This window comes from Rhipicephalus microplus, unplaced genomic scaffold, assembly GCF_043290135.1.
Source record: "Rhipicephalus microplus isolate Deutch F79 unplaced genomic scaffold, USDA_Rmic scaffold_414, whole genome shotgun sequence".
NCBI lineage: Eukaryota > Metazoa > Arthropoda > Arachnida > Ixodida > Ixodidae > Rhipicephalus > Rhipicephalus microplus.
This window is the reverse complement of record NW_027464978.1, coordinates 54,238-73,180: the sequence shown is the minus strand read 5'-3', so window position 1 is coordinate 73,180 and position 18,943 is coordinate 54,238. Positions and strand designations below refer to the sequence as shown.

At 47.5% G+C, this 18,943-nt stretch overlaps 1 protein-coding gene across 1 annotated transcript; it reads right to left on the bottom strand.

The window, feature by feature from the left end:
- Positions 1 to 937: 937 nt before the first annotated feature.
- LOC119164610 (uncharacterized) lies at positions 938 to 4,132 on the bottom strand. The gene has a single exon (XM_037416832.1). The coding sequence runs from the start codon at positions 4,130 to 4,132 to the stop codon at positions 938 to 940; it is 3,195 nt and encodes a 1,064-aa protein (XP_037272729.1).
- Between the last annotated feature and the right edge of the window lie 14,811 nt (positions 4,133 to 18,943).

The following is an 18,943-nucleotide window of genomic DNA, read 5'->3' as shown; positions in this document are numbered from 1 at the left end:
CTTCGAGAACAGCTTCATGGGGTACAGCCGACAGTTGGGAGGCATTTCAGGTACGGTCGTCCTCCAAGTGGAATGACCATCGTCCTACCCGCCTCAGTATTTTGAGCGGAGCCCCAAAACTAGGGGTGCCTTTTATTCCAGGTACCGGGCGTTTCACCCGCACGTAGGGCCCCACTTTAAATTTGGGCTCCCGGGCTGCTCTTCGCTTGTCTGCATACACCTTATTTCTTTGTTGGTATTCGCAGACACGACGCCGAAGTCTACGCAGTTCACGGGCGGGATGGGTGCCGAAATCCGCTGATGGCTGGCCAACAACATCTAATGATGTCCTCATGTGGCGGCCATGAAGCAACACTACTGGAGAGATGCCAGTGGCGCTGTGGGGTGTGGCTCGGTAGATACCCAGGTACTCTATAACTGTGGTCTTGATTGGTCGCTGCTGTAGGAGAGCTAGTTGTATATACGATTTCAAGACCCTGTTGAATCTTTCCACTAAGACATTGGCTTGAGGGTGGTAAACTGCCGAGAAGAAATGCTTGATGCCCCTGTCTGCAAGGAAGCACTCGAATTCACTCGACGTAAACTGTCGGCCGTGATCTGAGACTAGTTCAGTCGGGTAACCCTCTCGCGCAAAGACAGCAAGCATAAAGTTGATAACCGTGAGAGAAGTGATGTCACTGCAGAACGCAATCTCTGGCCATCTGGAGAAGTAGTCCACTACAACGATGACAAATCGACAGTCGGCCGGTGCACGTTCAAAGGGGCCCATGATGTCTATTGATATTTTGTCCCAAGGCCTGTCAGGAAGCGGAACAGGCTGTAGTGGGGCTTGCCAGTTCTTGACACTCTTGTCCGAGGCTTGAAAGGTGCTGCAACTCCGGACGGCGGCCTCCACATGCTTGTCAAGGCAAGGCCACCAGTACTTCTCCCTGATGCGCTACTTAGTCTTCACGATTCCCGGGTGTGACTCATGAGCTAACTGGATGAATGTATCCCTTAGCTTGGCAGGTAGTACAACGCATTCTGTGCGCAGAAGCAACCCATCTACTACCGAGAGCTCGTCTCGTATTTCGTAGTACGGAGTCAGTTCTGCGGCAAGTGTTTTCCTTGTTGGCCATGATGACTGGATAAATTGCATTACCTGCCGTAGTATGTCATCCTCCGCGGTAGCAACCTGAAGATTCTCCCAATGTACAGACGATGATGTAACCAAGGACACAACCTCTTCATCAACATGGAAGCCCCCTTCTGTGTCTGGCACGGGCAGTCTGGACAAGGCATCTGCTACCTGGTTGTGGGCTCCGCTGCGGTACTGTATTTTGAAGTTGTAGCGCAGCAGTCGTGCGGTCCACCTTGCAATACGAAGTGGCCGCTGTCCTGTGCTACGGGATGAGAGCAGTGCCACCAAAGCCTGGTGATCCGTCAGTAGAGTAAATGATCTGCCCCAGAGGTAAACGTGCCACTTCTCGCAGGCCCACAGACAGGCAAGGGTCTCGCGTTCTCCGGCCGAGTATTTTCGTTCTGTCTCTGTAAATGTCCGCGATACAAATGCCACAGTACGCACATGGGACCCCTCCACTTGCTGCAGTACGGCACCGAGACCGTACGCAGAGGCATCTGTTGCGACAATGACAGGTAGCGTCGGGTCAAACATTCGGAGGACCTTTTGGGATGCTAGAAGTCTTTTTACTCCCGCGAAGCTCTCTTTCGCAGCGTAATCCCAGTAAAAGTGCACGTCTTTGCCAAGTAGACGACGCATTGGCTCTACTTGCTCTGCCAGTCGCGGCACGAATTTGGAATAGTATTCAACTAGCCCCAAAAAGGAGCGTAGCGTGGCTGCATCTCTAGGCGCAGGAGCATTGATGATTGCATCAATCTTGGTCTGGAGCGATGCTATACCCTCTGCGCTGACGCGATGTCCTAAGAACGACAGCTCCGACGTGTTGAAGACGCATTTTTCGTTGAGCTTGAGCCCAACTTCTGCTATTCGTTCCAGCACTTGCTCCAGGTTTTGCCTGTGTTCACTCTCCGTCTTGCCAAAAATGATTATGTCATCCAAGTAGCATAAGACCCCTTTGCAACCTCCAAGAATTTTCGTCATGATCTGCTGAAACGCAGCTGGTGCCAATGCCAACCCGAAGCAGACCCTCTTGAATCTAAAGAGGCCATCATGAGTTATAAATGAAGTTAGGTCCCTGCTGTCTGGGTGCAGCACAACCTGGTAGTAGGCTGATGCCAGGTCCACCTTGGAAAAGCAGCGGGCTCCATTGAGGGCATGAAGCAGCTCCTCCATATGAGGCAAAGGGAAGTTGTCTGCTACTATAGCTTTGTTGGGTTCCCGGATATCGACACACAGTCGAATGCTACCATCTGCTTTGCGGGCTGCTACAATTGGAGATACCCACTCGGAAGCATTGACTCTCTCAATGACATCAGCAGCAGGTAGCTTCTCAATCTCGTCAAAGACCGGCTGGCGGACTGAAAATGGTAAGGGTCTCAGCTTCTGTGCGACTGGCGCGATGGAAGTTATCATCTTAACTTTGTGTTGCACACCTCTTACAAGTCCCAGGCCAGGCAAAAACAAGTGGCCAAACTTGGTCCACAGTGTTGGCGGCATTCCAAACTTGGGAAGGCCAAGGGGTTTTTCATGCCTGGGGCTTTGGAGAAGGCCTGAACTCATTGCTGGAAGCTTTCGGCATTCCTGCATGGACATTTGCAGGCAGTGCAATTCCTCTCCCATGATGCGAAGGCCAAGGGCTTGAACAGCATCCAGGCCAAGGAGAGATGTACCACATGGCGTAACATGAAAAGTTACAATGGGTTGTTTCCCCTTGTAAGTGACTATGGCGTGAAATGACCCGAGAACGGGAATCTTCCTGCGCGAAAAATCCAGCAATGTAAGATGGGAACTTGTCAGTTGTGCTGCTTTTGCGAACAAACCTTGGAATTGGTGCTCACCCATAATAGACACGGCCGAGCCTGTGTCCACCAAAAAGTTCATGGTATGCACCCGTGTCGTCGCGGTAACTGACGCGACATTGACATCCACGTAGACGCCTGTGTTCTTATGAGTACGGACCGCCAAGATGCTAGTGACACTGGTAGTATCCTCTTCCGGAACGATTTCCTGGACCTCTGCAGAATACCCTTCTCGGCCGCGATGGTAGCTGTGACATGCTCTCTTAAAATGGCCGCGGCGTCCGCAGGCAAAACATGTGCGACCGCGCGCGGGACATTCCGTAGGCGAACACCGTGCTGCGCCGCAGTTTCCGCAGGCATTTACATTTCTAGGCCCGGGGACAGCAGCGGCGGCGGCATTCATATCAGGTGAAGGTGCGCTGTACACGCGTGAGCAGCTGAAGTGGCGACGGCCCGGGAGGCGTGTGCCATTATGGCCGTTATCTCGTCGATCGTGCCTGGCTGAGCTGTCTCGCAACTGCTGCTGAATGCGCTGCACAGGATTGGCGAAGGCTTCGGATTCACGCTGGGTTTGCTCATGAAGCCGTGCTACCTCGACAGCATGATCGAACGTAAGGTTATCGCCCTCCAGCAGCAATCGCTCTTGTAGCCGCGGGCTCGTGACGCCTGCTACGAACTGTTCACACAGGTTTTCGTCCGCTTGAGTGGCGAAATTGCAAAGAGCTGCTAACTCCCGAAGTGCTACGGCGAAATCAGTGATGGGCTCACCCTGCAGTTGACGACGCTCCCGGAATCGATGGCGTTGAAGGCGGACGTTGCAAGGGGCGGCGAAATGCTTCGAAAGCATCTCAACGGCTACGTCATACTCGTCAGGTGGGCGTAGGGCTTCCGTGGTCATGTCTTGCGTACCAGTAGGTGCAGTGGTTCTGATGATTCCAGCGGCGGCATCTGGCGTGGCCGTGACACTGGGTGCAGCACTCGTTGTCTCTGCCTTGGTTTGCGTCGTACTAGGTGGAAGCGCGTCGAAAATGCGCTGTCCTTCCGTCCCAAGACAGTGCAGCAGGAGGGCTCGGCGACGGGGTGCGGGTAGCTCGTTCGCTCCGGACGCCAGCAGAAACCTTTCAAACAGCCGTAACCATCGGGCCCATGGCACATCGGGCGTGCAGGGGGTGGCCAGAAAAGGAGGAGGTGGCAAAATGCCCGTGGAAGCCATCCTCGTCGCCAGAATGTCATGTTGCCGGCACGGCGACACGTGAAAGTAACCACGCTACACCACTGTACGATCCATAACAATAACCCAGTTTAATCAGCGAGTATCGTTTATATACACACGAGCGCAGTGGCGCCATCTATTGTGAGTCCAATGACTCAGAGGCCATCTGGTGTAAACGCACAACACTACAGTTAGTTTTGGTCATGGTTGCCCACACCAAACTGCAGTAATTTTTGTGCGAAAGAAAAAGAGCATGGTATATTTGAAGTTTCACCTTCGCGGGTAAGATATGTCCACAACGAGCTAGGACACCAACTACACTAGAGGCTTTTTTTGCAGATGTCAACGACGTGTTGGTTCCAGCTGAGGTTTGATGAAAACGTGACGCCAAGAATTTTATGTTCATCCACAAAACAAATGTCTTCACCTGTGTAAGCTAACGCTTGTGTTGATGAAAATATTTTGTTTTTAGCTCGGAATACGATGGCTTTTGTTTTCAGTGGATTAATTTTCAATAAATTTTTGCTAGACCACAAGAAAGGCTTGTTCAATAGCTTATTACACCGGATAATTAGCTCATTTACGTCAGGGCCTGAAAAAGTAAGTTCGTGTCATCAGCACATATAACAAAGCTCACACTGGGATCAATATCCACGATGTCATTTATGTAAGCATTAAAAAATAGCGGCCTCAGCACGCTTCCCTGGGGCACATCATTTAGAACAGGTAAATAGGATGACGTATGAGTGCTTAACTGAACGCATTGCTGTCTATTTTGCAAGTATGACTTTATCAACTGAAGTGACGTGCCACGGCTTCCGTATGATTCTAGCTTAAGCAGTAAAATGGTATGATTAATGCAATCGAAAACCTTGCTGAAATCAAGAAAAACAGCTAACGTGAAAAGATTTCGTTCAAAATTTTGCAGTATCATTTCTTTAAGTGCTAATAGGGCCGTCTCCGTTGACCTTCTTTTCCTAAAACCAAACTGAAAGTCAGTGATTATATTTCTGGAGCAGAAGAAGGCAGATATACGCGTATCGATTAACATTTCTAATCCCTTAGAAAACACAGGAATAATAGATATATATGTATAATTAGTCACCAGGTTACTGTCACCACCCTTGAACAACAGTCACTCTGCTTCTTTTCATATCATCTGGAAAAACACCCGACTCAAGTATCAAATTAAAAATGTGGCTGAGCGCAGGAGTAATGCAATCTAAGACATATTTTATAGGTTTTATTTGAATGTTGTCAATGTCTAGTGTCTTACTGTTCTTTAGGTTCATTTATGTTGTGTAAATTTCTCGTTCATCCGTTGGTGCTAGAAAAATACTGTCGGGGCGTTTATTTCCTGGTGTAGCCCTGAAAGAGTCTGCCTGCAAAGGCACGTTTGCTGATACACCCACATTGACAAAATGAGTATTCAAGTGATCCGCAAGTTCTTTACCAGCGAGCTCGACATTGTCAACGGTAATCTTAGCTGGTGCGGCGTCCCGCTTACCGCGACCAAGCACATCATTAATTAAGTGCCAAACAACGTCAGGTGATTGCTGGGCGCTTTCAGCAAACATTTTCTCGTAGTAAGTTACCTTAGCTCGCTTAAGCTCCCGATTCAGCTTGTTACGTGTTTTTTAAACTCTGCCAAATCTGTCAGCACTTTTGATTTCAAGAATAAGTTGTAAAGTTCATTCTTAAGTCGTATACTAGCAAGAGAGAGGGTCAGCCATGGTTTACATATTTTTTTCGATAGTTTAACTTGCTTGAATGGGCCCCGCCGCGGTGGTCTAGTGGCTAAGGTACTCGGCTGCTGACCCGAAGGTCGCAGGTTCGATTCCCGGCTGCGGCGGCTGCATTTCCGATGGAGGCGGAAATGTTGTAGGCCCGTGTACTCAGATTTGGGTGCACGTTAAAGAACCCCAGGTGGTCAAAATTTCCGGAGCCCTCCACTACGGCGTCTCTCATAATCAAATGGTGGTTTTGGGACGTTAAACCCCACAAATCAATCAATCAACTTGCTTGAATGGGAAGTGTTTTACGTAATGTACAAGGACAGCAAGAAATTTTCGATAGGCTTCGTCTGCAGAAGTTGAGTTGAAAAGAAAAGACCAATCATGTTCACTAATATCCTTCTTAAAAGATTCCAAACTGTGGTTTGTTACAGTTTGCATTGTGTACGGTTCATGATACATCTCGTTAATATTCGGCTTGTGGGAATAACACATAAATACCGGGCAATAATCACTTATATCTGATGAAACTGTTCCACACTGAAACACACTGGCTTCGATATTTGTTATTAATAAGTCAAGGCACGAGACAGATAACGGTGTAACACGTGTTGCTGTGGAAATGACATTCCTAAATCCGGCACATTGAAGCATGTTAAAAAAAACTGTGGTAATAGGGTTATCATTCAAGATATTGATATTGAAATCGCCACCACATACCAGTGTAAAATTATTGGACGATACGTAATGCAGAAATTTATCAAAAAAGCTTTGAAAGCTCAAAATATTGCCCCCTGGAAGACGATACACAGCAGCTATCATGTCTGAATTGTGCCTGAGTGCCAATACTTCGTAGTCCTCAGACGTGACACAGAAATCCGATGCTAAATTATACTTCCAGCGACCGTCTACGTGAATAGCAACGCCTCCACCACGCCTGTTACGAAGGTCAAGGAAAAATGCCTCATATCCATTAAACTTCTGCCGGCAGCTTGCGCCGTCATACCATGTTTCAGTCATCATGATGACTTGAAGTGGAAATCATTGAGAAGGTAGTGTTTGACGTCACTCCTAAACTCTGCAGATCGAGCATTGAAATGCAACAGTCGAATGGAATCTGTTTTGAGCACTAAGCAAATGAGGCAATACGAACTCGTGGTATCCAATCTTTCCTGGACCAAACAGTGAGCCTTTACGAACTAGAAGTTATCTAAGGTAAAGAACTTTCATCATGAATCTGAATTACAGCTGAAAGCTCGCTCTGCCTCGGGAAAATCTTGCCATTCGCTGTCCACACAGATTTCCAGTTGCATTCATGTTCTTTTCTTATTGCCATTCCAAGTAGCCGTTTGAATGTCGGGCAAAGGTGCTCATTGATGTAGATCGGTGTCGAGATATCTAGTCCCACGTCTTTGTTTTTTAGTCGAGCCTTCTTTGCTTTCCTCAGAGTTGCATCACGCTTCGCTCTTAATTTGAATTGTACAACGATGTTGGATCGCTCAGGGTTTCGCGTAGGCACTCTGTGACAAGATTTTATGTCGGCTTCTCTGATTGGCCCATTATTGGCACTTCCGATCATTGACAGGATATGCGGCACGCTTTCATTTTCTTGTCTAGCAACGCCCTGAGTTTCTAGATTGACATTGCGACAGTACTGCTCGGCAAGCAAAAGTCGCCTTTTCATGTCAGCACCTCTAGACTCCAAAGCTGTGCACTTAGCCCGAAGAAGCTCATTTTGTTTTTTTTTGTTCAACATTTACCGAGACCGCAGTGCTCAGCTTTTGCTTCAGTTCCTCAATTGTTTGTTGAGCAAATTCAATGCTGTTAGTCATATTCCGCTGCTCAGTTCTTAATTCTCGACTTTCAGTTCAAAGATCCCGTTCTATCATGTCTTTATACTTTGCAAGCTTTTGTTTGAATTCCGCCCGTAGTTCTTCCTTAAGCTTCAACAGTTTGTTTGCCATAGTTCAACAACAACAGTGTGCGCTTACGCGTCCGTTACAAAAAAAAGAAAGTCACAAATTTCACAAGCTTGGCAGCGACGACGAAAAAAAAGAGAAAAAAAAGCTACAATGTTCAACCACTAACCTACAGCGAAAAGGCAGCAAGGATTAGGCGATATCGAAGCGTGTTCGTCGCCACTGCCAAGTGAAAGCCGTCCGCAGCCGACGTAGCCTTTTATGGATGTCTCCGTTGTCCCGTGATGCTGCAGTGCCGCCGGAAACAGCGGACGGTAGCACCGCCTGGTCGCAGTTTGCTTGGGCCAGCTGATCACGTATGCACGTGCGATGATCTGCGCCGATTCCAGTGCGAAGTGCAGCTGTGCAGAAGCAGAGATCTGCAGCGAGAAGGCAGCAAGAATTAGGCGATATCGAAGCGTGTTCGTCGCCACCGGCAAGTGAAAGCCGTCCGCAGCCGACGTAGCCTTTTATGGATGTCTCCGCTGTCCCGTGATGATGCAGTGCCACCGGAAACAGCTGACGGTAGCACCTCCTGGTCGCAGTTTGCTTGGGCCAGCTGATCACGTATGCACGTGCGATGATCTGCGCCGATTCCAGTGCGAAGTGCAGATGTGCAGAAGCAGCGATCTGCAGCGAAAAGGCAGCAAGGATTAGGCGATATCGAAGCGTGTTCGTCGCCACTGCCAAGTGGCGACGAACAGCTTGTGTAAACAGCTTGTGTACGATGGAGACCTTAGTAAACAGCTTGTCTACGACGGAGAGCAAGCTTATCGGCCTGTAATTGGTCAAGTCCTTCCATCTCATTTTTTATCTATTAGGATGATGTCATTGTTCCTATATTATGGTACTCTTCTCGTCAAGAGACACTTCGGAAACTTGGTGACTAGTTTTTGTAGCACAATCTGTCCTCCGTCTTTCAGCAGATCTGGTGTTACCTGGCTCTCACCAGCAGCTTTGCCGTTTGCATTCCCTTCAACACTTTTTTGACTTGTTCCATACGTAGCCGCTGCTATTGTGATCAGTGGGTAGCCAAGCTGAAATAAATTTAGAGGGAAAGTCTTTCTGGCTATTCCGAAGTGTTTGAGGTATTGCTGACAACGTGAATGCACTGTTTAATTTGCATGTGCTGTAATAAACCCCACGAAATATCACACATTCGGGACGTCATGTCCGAAGCATGTGATTTTATGGCAAAAAGAAAATTTCAAATGCCGAAGAACGAGTTGCAAACACGATGGCGTGGCGAAAATAGTTGAATTTTTTATTTCTCACGTGGTTGTGCATAGGTGGTTAGTCATACACGGTGCATACTTTTCGATTCATCTGTTGCTTCGAGTAACAAGCTAGTGCTGTGGGAATGACCGAGAATTTTTAGACCAATCATATACAGGTAATGACCATTTCGGAAGGAAGCAACAAAGAATAGTCTGTCGTTTTAAACTCATATTCGCCCACAACTTTTCTTTCAAAGAAAAAGTGTGTTAGCACTATTTTTATTGGCGTAGTTACGCACGTGTTTGTGTGTTCCTAAAAATGATGTTAATACTAATACGATGAGTGCAAACAACGTAATAACCCCTAACACCACAAATTCAAATTGAAAGAATAGTTGAGATATTGATAATTGAAGTGTTATACTGATAGTAATATTTTTAATATTTGAACGCACTGAAACACTGGACTATTAGCAAACAGGGCAAATTATAATGCACGCAAGTCTTAATATACGCAAAATGTGTAATAGATTTCGAAATAGTATAAGTTCACTCATTTGTTGAAACAAAAAGAACATGTTTGTTCTCTCCACCATAAGAATCGGTATAGCACTAAAGTAAAACGTGCTTTCACAGCCATAATTTTCTATTTACTGTAAATTGATAAAGGTTGGTTCGCCGAATGTACGTTTTGGTGTTTGAGGGCTTATTGCACCATTCAAAGTGAATGTACTCTCGTGGACGCTTCGTACATCTCAATCCCGATGACTAACATTCATCAATAACTTATTAAAGAAATCATTGTGGTATATGTGATGAGAACCACAAAAGCGCACTCAGAGAAAGAGGCGTGATAGCAACAGGAGTGTTGCATCTAATGGTTATGGTGCTTGACTGCCAGCCCGAAGATCGCGAGATCAAATCGCGGCGGCGGCGGCTGCGTTTTCGATAGAGGTGAAAGCGCTGTAGACCCTTGTGCACAGATTTTTGTGCACGTTAACTAACCCCAGGTAGCCAAAATTTTTGCATCCCTCCACTACGATGTCTTTTATAATCATATGATGGTTTTGTGATGTTAAACCCTACATATGATTACTGCTATTATATTGCAAGCAGAAATCGGGCAAAAGATGCCATACCTGAGCCTGTTAAAGAGTGGTTGATGTTCTTGGTATCTAAGGGAACGATAAGCATGTCGTCTGAGCCCTGCAGCCCAGCCACAATATTTCTCAGGTGCTTGCATGGGAGGAACGCGCTGCTACATCCACGAGAGTTAAGCGCATGTCGCAAAGATATTTTTGGTTCCGATGGGCGATATGAGCGAAACCTACGCTGGGACTAAAGCCGCCACCTCACAGTACGTTAAGGCAGTGACAAAATCGACCTTTTAATGAAAACGTACCGAACCGGGTATACGCGCAGCAGTACAGGCGTTGAAGGTGCTAACCGTGGAAGCTATGTAATAATGAATTACTTTACTGCTCCAATACGGCGACGATACTCATGCTAAGAGCACTCTTAGAGGAAATTGTCACACCTAAGGCGTGTTTGTATGGTGATTAAAATCTGTGGCCGTTGCGCAGTAGATAACGTGCTCGGCACTTGTTGCGGCGGATTGAAAGGTCATTGGTTTGATGCTCATTATCAGAATGTTTTCGTTTGACAAGAGATTGTCTAAACTTTTTGGCGTAGTTTTCGTGACAGAAATACGTCGCTGAAGTCCTAGTAGACCGCGGTGTACAACAGCTCATTGTTAAAATTTGGAAGATATCTAACAAACTGTGAGAATCGGTCCTATGTTAAACTGTCAGCGAGTACCTGTGTATGCCGCATACCTTACTTTCAGTCAGACATGCGTTATAGGAAACATGGACGTGTTTTGTGAATAGAGTGGTAGTGGTCGACTACGCTGCTGTTTAAAGAAATTATGACCTGACGCAACGTCAGCACTCACGTTAGGACACGCACGTAAATCTTATAAAAACAAAGAGCGTGCTATGTTGCGAGGATGGGAATATCATGCCTCCGTTCACGCACTCCTTGATTATCGCTAGATGAGTCACATATGAGGGCGTATATAGCGTTCGCAACACTTATATATGTGAAGCTGACACTGAAACCACAATGTCACAGATTGTCACAAAACCAATTGGCCCTTCAAGACACCCTACTACCAAAATTGATGTTAACCGGACATGACGTGAGGGTATGTACAGTAGGAGTACATATGCAATGTTTATCTCCTTGTTGTTACTTTAAATAGCTATTACTGTAACCATAATCACTGGGCACCAACAAGTCTGCATAGTACCTTTTCCAAAGCAGATTCAAGGCCTTGCCTGGTTCTGTGGTAGAGTATACATTATTGCCACACAAAATGCTTGGGCTCTATCCCTGCTGGGACCCAGATTTTTATGCTCTGCCGTCGTCGAGTAAACGCTGCCAGAGACGGATGTTTTATAGGTTTCGCGTTTATTATACTGATGTCGTCGTCCCTGCTCCTAAGTAGATACAAACTTTAAGGCACCTACCCGCATACCGCAGCCCGTTGTATACTGGAATGTGATACACATGGCTGAAAGAAAGTTTTATGTCGTATACAGAAGATGATTTTTATGTTACTTATATCAGTATCAGAAACATGTTCTCATACACCCGTGCCCCCTATGCCGATGACTAGAGCCCGACGTCCACTGGTAGCACCTGGTAGCACCACTGTGCTACCAGTGAACATCAGCTTCTAGTCATCATCCTTGCGAGGGACGCCGCAAGCAAAAAAGCACCACTCATGGCATCACTTGTTATTCAACCACCAGATGCCTTCAACGTTTCGTCGCCGTACGAGTGCTTGAAGTGGAAACATCGTTTTGAACGTTTACAGACCTTTTCAGGCCTCTGCGTGAAGCCTGAGCAACATCAAGTAGACACCCTACTCTGCACCATAGGTGAGCAAGCCGAGGAAATCTACACCACTTCCACTTTACCTAAAGAAAACTCCAAAAAATTCGACGCCATCATGGAGCAATTCGACAAGTATTTCATTCCTTGACGCCACGCAGTCTTCGAACGAGCCAGATTCAACACCACACTGAAATAAGATGGTGAGTCGGTCGCACATTTTGTCGCTGCGCTTCAAACGCTTTCGAAAGATTGCGAGTATGGGGCTCTTCGAGAGGAGTTCGTGCGTGACTGCCTCGTAGTTGGGATTAAAGACAAGCAGCTATCTGCCAGGTTATAGCTCAACGCAGAGCTCACACTACAAAAGGATCTCTATTTCATTCGTCAGATCGAAAGTGCCCGTCAGCAACAAGCGGAGCACCACCAGGAAGTGCCATCTTTGAACAAAGTCGCATCCGGTGGGCAGACCAGTCGACGTGCTTCAATGCAAGACAAAAGCAGAAGTTATCTACGCGGGGCAAGCAAGTCTTCTTCACCCTCCGGTAAAAACAGAGAGCAGAACCATGCCGTTGTTGTGGTCAAGAGTGTCACTCTCGCACTCTTTGCCCAGCACGCTCGAAAGTCTGCAGAAATTGCCGAAAGAAAAGTTACCAAGCCTCTGTATGCATGTCGAGACCCCTTGATTGTGTCGAAACCGAGAACGAAACTTTAGAAGCAAGATTTCTTGGAGCAGTCAAGACGACGGATGCTGGAAACTGGGAAGCAACCTTTTGGTTTATGCCAGCCTATGGACTTCAATATTGACACAGGTGCCGACGAAACAGTCCTTCTGACTGTGAAGAGGTTTATTAGTCAATAAAACTTTATCGTTGACAGTGGCGAGGCGGCGAAAAAAAACCGTGCAGAGACCAGCACAGCAGCGAACCGAAGCACGATCTGAGCAAGCCGGGCGTTGGCGATGCTCCGCTCTGTAGGCACATATTCTTCTTCAGAATCACCCTTGCGGAAAAAGGAGCCATCCTGGAGACATAAGAAATTTCAGACAAAATCTCATCATATGTGTTGAGCCGGCAAACATGGACAATGTTACGTGCACATCGGTGCATGTCATTTGATCAGTATCCTAGTTTGATAATAAAGTTAACTGGGGAGGTTTTCTCCAAAACGGTGTAAGACGCCTTGTACCTGGGGAAAGACTTTGAGGAGAGTCCTGGAGTTTAGTAAGAAGAGACCCTGGGGCATAGCTGGGATCTGGAACGGATGTGTTGCGGTTTTCTTTTTGACGTTTCTGCTCTTTCGAGGGGAATGTACGGGTGAGCTGGCGGCACTCTTCGGCTTGTCGAGCAGCTTGGGGGACAGGTTGACACTGGCCAAATGAGAAGCTTGACGTTAGAGGGATCGAGATACCCGAACGTTTGGCGTGCCGGCTAGATATTGAAGAAGAGTTGTGATCCACGGGTCGCGACGTTGTTTGGTGCCAATCGAGTCGAGATTAAGATATGACAAAGGCTGGCCGCGAGTGTTTCTGTTATGTTTCCGCACGTCGTATCTGGTGGTAAAGGTGAGTGAAACAGGGCGTCAGCGTCGGAGTGCTTGCGTCTACAGCGGTACACGACGCGAATGTCGAACTGCTGAATGCGGAGGGCACATAGCGCAAGGTGGCCACAGGGGTCTTTAAACGTGGAGATCCAGCAAAGCACGTAGTGATTGGTCACCAGATCGAACAGGCGGCCGTATAAGTACGGCCATAACTTTCCCAGCGCCCACGCCAGAACCAAACACTCTTTTCCTGTCACTCTGTAATTACTTTGGCTTTCGGCAGAGTGCGGCTAGTATAGGGTACAACGTATACGGAATAGCACGGCTTTTGTTGAGCCAGGACAGCGCCAACGAAGAAAATCGGCTTGAGCCGTTGAAAGTTGCCAGTAGCCAGACTGAAAATCTAACGACGTGAAGAATTCGGCTCCGTGAAAGATGTCAATGGCGTCATCTATGTGCAGCAAAAGATAGACGTCCTTGCGGATAATCTTATTCAAACGATGATAGTCTATGCAAAACCGGATATATCCGTCTTTCATACGCACCACAACGACAGGAGACGCCTAGAGACTGTGAGATGGTCGAATGACGTCTCTACAAATCATATATTTGACTTTATCGTTTATGACGCGGCGCTCTTCAGCGGAGACACGGTGTGATCATTCACGCTGTGGCTGTTGTGTGCCAGCGCCAATGGGGCGTTTGACTTGTGAAGTTCGGCCTAGTTGAGGTTGCGAAACATCGAAAAAATTCCGGCGGAACTCATGCAGGAGATTAAGTAGGTCGGCATGTTCGGCAGAAGTAAGGGTGTCGGCGATGGCGCTAAAACATATCCTTGGAAGACTCCCCGACTGCCGACAGTGCTTCTGGAAGGGCCGCCGTAGTCATTCGGAACATTAACCAAAGACACGAAGGGTCGAGATCCTACACCTGGCCGAGACATTCCCCCACAAGTAATGTAACAAGTGCGGCAATCGGCAGCAATGTCAATCGCCGCGATAGCTAGCAGCAGAGCTTGACGACTCATGAAGACATCGGAAGGCATAAAAAGACTGTAGCATCAGGGTAGACATTGCATGAAAACAGAAGTGTAAAATTTTGAGGTGGAATGTCGGTATCTTCACGAACGTGTTTTTTCGGTGGCTGATGAAGAGCGCTAAGCAATGGGACGTCACACAAGGGCGAGAACTTGGCTGTAGCGCGTGCACAGTCAATGACGGCATTATGGCAGGATAGGAAGTCTCACCCGAGGATGACGTCATGCGGGTAGACAGCAAGTACAATAAACTCTACGATGTAAAGAATGCTTTCGATGGACACTCTTGCAGTTCAGGCTGCGAGAGCGTCACTTGCTGTGCGCTTGCAGTGTGGAACGACTATCCCGATGGCAGCATCGTGACTTTGCGCAATAAACTGCAAAGATTAGTGGCTATAACACAAACAGCGGCACCAGTGTCCACGAGTGCAAACATACGAAGACCTTGAACGCTTACTGCGACCACGTTAGCATGGGAGGAGTGAGGGCTTGGACAGCTTGAAAACGGCACAGTTCTTGCCTCTTGAACTGCGGTGGTTCGTTTCCCTGGTCGGAGGGTCTGGGCCGGCGACGCGTGGGGGAGGGCAGTTGTCGACAAAGAGAGGGTGTGGGCTGCGGCTGCAAGTCAAGATGGTCAGTAGTGGCATAGCGAGCTGATGAGACCGGCCCATATTTGGCGAAGGCTAGGCTGCTGGGTTGCGACGACCAGGCATAGTGGCCGAATGTCTGAGTTCGATGGTGGCAGTAGCGGGCGGCGTGTCCGGGGGTGAAGCAAGCGTAGCAAATTGGTAGATTATTGGGCGTCGTCCAAGGATTGGCGACTGGTGGTGCCGCCCACGGTGCAGTATAAGCAGCTGGGTGTGCGGGCTGTGAACGCGTAGCGTAAGGCGCTTGCGCAAGCCTACGCACAGCGCCCGCATATTAGAAGGGCGCGGCTACAGGCTGCATTTCTTGTGAATAGGTGACAGAAACAGCCACAGGCTGCGCTGCATAGGTTAGGGGTGTGCAGATGACAGCGCAGTGGTACAAGAGCAGCTCGGTTTGGACTGTCCCGATGGATGGACGTGTTTTTTGAGCACTACCGATCGACTGCGCAGATAAGTGGTTTTGCATGTTTTGAGCTTGTCTTTATAGTTTATAAGGCAGCAGTTACAATCTTTGTAGCACCTATTTTATTGTACAGCTTTTTCGAGGGTCAGTCAACAGATATTTTTAGTTTGTCCGTGTGTGTGTGTTTGATTTTTCGTTTTTGTTTTTTTTTATTTTGCCACCCCAGTAGAAGAGGTGCACGTAAACTGAACACGCAAATTTTTGTAGTAGAGCTTAGACTTTCTCTTTTTCGTAGGGCAGGGCTCGATTTTGGTAATTATCGAGTGAGACAAATCACAGAGACAATTGGTGCCAGAAAGACATGGTTAAAAAGACTGTAGAGTGTTTAGGATGTGGGGTGGGTGGGTTTGGAAGTGGACCCAAGTGTAGAAGCGGATGGAGAAGAGGCTGACGTGAAGTGTAGGCAATGTGAGGTCGAGGAAAAAATGGAGAAAATGATAGTTGCCCAGAGTGGACGGCTGATGAAAATCACCGAGCTGGAGACTGCATTGGCGACAGAGCAAGGGAAAACGATGGTAATGGGAGAAAGGCTGAAGTCCACCGAGGGATCTTAAGCCAAGGAGAACAGAGGAGCGGTCTAGGAAGAGAACAGTAGGGAACCGGCAACCAGAACGGCGGAGAAGAAAGAGCAAGCAAGTTTGGAAAAAACATCTTCAGCCGGTTCAACTGTCGCAAGGGCCAGCTTCAGCGAAGTAGTGGTGGGGCTGGGAGGGGACAAAGCAGACGGCGTCACAAGTGCAAGGAACCCCCAGATGCAGGACGCCCCAGCTGAAAAGTCACAGCATTTGATAATCGCCGAGAAATTGAATTTAAATCGATGCACAGAAGCAACCAAAGAGAGGATAAGAGATGACAAGAGGGTTGCAGTAGGGGCGTCTCCAGGACGCAAGCTGGAAGCAGTCATGGGTAAAGCGAGCGCAAAACTCAAAACTACAGCTGATAGACGAAACCTCGTGATAATTTCAGGCGCTTTAAACGATGTCCTAAATGAAGATACAGCAGGACTAGCAACCACACTGCCGAAAGGGGTCGATGACATGCGCGCCACTTCTCTTCAGGTACAGGTAGTGATATGCACAATACCGGAGGTATCGGTGCGTGACAGCAACCTGCAAAGAGCGGTTGTCAACCGAACCAAGATATATTGCGAATGAGTCGAGAGAAAGGCTTTGAGGTGGTGCAAATAAACATAGAGCTGCATAGGTGAGGTGGTTTTCAATGAGACAGAATTCGCTTTGATGCGCGGCTAGGTCATGAGGTGGGTTGGAGACTTGCAGGACACGCAGTAGCTTTTTTGGGGGGAAGGCGGGCCTTTGGGGGTGCAGGATAGCTATTAACGAGGAAAACAACCAGGGAGACTCTTTGACGGGTGGTATGGAGAGATGCGATTCCAAAGTGGCGCCAGTATCTAAGCTAGGTACAGTCTGGGGCAGGAATAGACGTAACACGAGCGCCGAGCCAATTCAGACATAGGGTTCCTGCCACCATGCAGGGTGGCAGGAACCGGCTGAAGTAGAACGAGATAGAAGAACAGCTTAGGGTGGAGAGGCCGATGGTATACGGTTTTGTAGAAACACATTTCAGCGGCATGGAACAACCTCTTAACAATCCGGACTACGCGTGGAAATATTGTAATAGAACAGAAGGCAGCAGAAAGGGGTGTGGTATTGGGGCATTTATTCATAAAAGTACAGACTGGCAAAGGGTCAAGCAGGAGTGCAAGGAACATTTATGCCTAAAAGGGAAAGTGGCAGGACAAATGACACTCCTTGGTTTCGTGTACTTGTAGACGGGAGCAAACGCCAGAGAGGAAAACCAGGCAATGGTAGAGTGTATATCGAAGGACATTGAGGAGTTAGGAGGAGAGTGCGAGATAATTATACTAGGAGATATGAATGCGCACATAGGAGATATAGATGGGTATACCGACCAAACAGGCAAAATGATCATGGATATGTGTGAAAGGCATGATTTTATCATTCGCAACAATACTGAGAAGTGTGAAGGGCAAATAACATGGGAGGTAGGAGGGCTGCAGTCAACGATAGATTACGCACTGATGTCACATAGGATGAATGATAAGCTCAGGGGAATGCACATAGATGAAGGTAGCTCCAGCAGTATCACAAACGTATCAAGCTAAAATTTGGAAGAGCAGTGAAAGTGGGAAGGTGACAAGATGAGCAACTACAGGGAAATTTTTATGCAGCAAGGCAAAATAAAATAGCTACTAAACAAATTGAAAAAGTATTCATAGAGGATAATAGAGCAGTGTGGACATACACGAATGTAATTAGACTGTTTGAGCTAGAGGTTGCTACGGCACGTGACACGTCACCCCGGAAAAGAAGACACAAACCCAAAAGTTGGTGGGATGACGAAGTTAAGAGAGCCTTAGCAAAACGTAAGGAAGCCTCTAGGGAACACAGAGATGCTAAACAGTGGGGTGAACCTATAGATGATGTTGAAAGAAATTGCGAAAACTTTCTAAGCTGTAGAAGAGATGCATCCCTTCTGATCAATGACAAGATTAGAAGAAAAGGAGCACAGTGACTGGCAGATGTACATAAAAAAGATAGAAAGGCAGCTGCGAAATTTTGGAAGCATCTAAACTCCCTAAGAAATGAAATGAGCCTAGAGCACAGGTTTATAACTACAGCTCAAGGTGCTAGGCTAGAAGGATACGAAGCTATTGAATACATAAGAACAAGGGTGACAGAAAAATTCCACAAAGAAGTGCTTTATGTACCACAATAGACAAGGACAAATCGAGTGGCGCAATAGCTCCATTTTCACAACGAGAGTGGGGAAGGGCTGAGAAGAGGGTTCCTAGTAGTACATCAACAGGCCAAGATGGCATTCCACTTATGCTGATAAAGACATTAGGTCCGAAGTCTAAGTAGGCTTTGAGAGAGGCTGTTGGAAAAATAATAATCGAAGGTGAAGTCCCCGATGGATGGAAACCTAGCAGGATGAGCATGTTCTATAAAAGAAAGGGGGGCAAAGATGACATAAACAACTACTGTCCTATAACAATGACATCAGTGGTCTACAGGCCGGCGATGCAGATCATAAAAGAAAGAGTGCAGACATGGATAGAGGATGAGGGGGTGCTGGGGAAACTGCAGCTTGGGTTTCAGAAACACAGGAGGTGGGAAGACAATCTGTGCTCGCTGACGCAGTGCATCGAAATAGCAGAAAAGGAACACAGGCCCCTGTGGCCAGTATTTTTGGATATCAAGAGAGCGTACGACAGCGTGCTTCAAGAGGAATATTGGGGAATAGTGGACACACTAGGCGTGGAAGTTGGAGTCACTAAT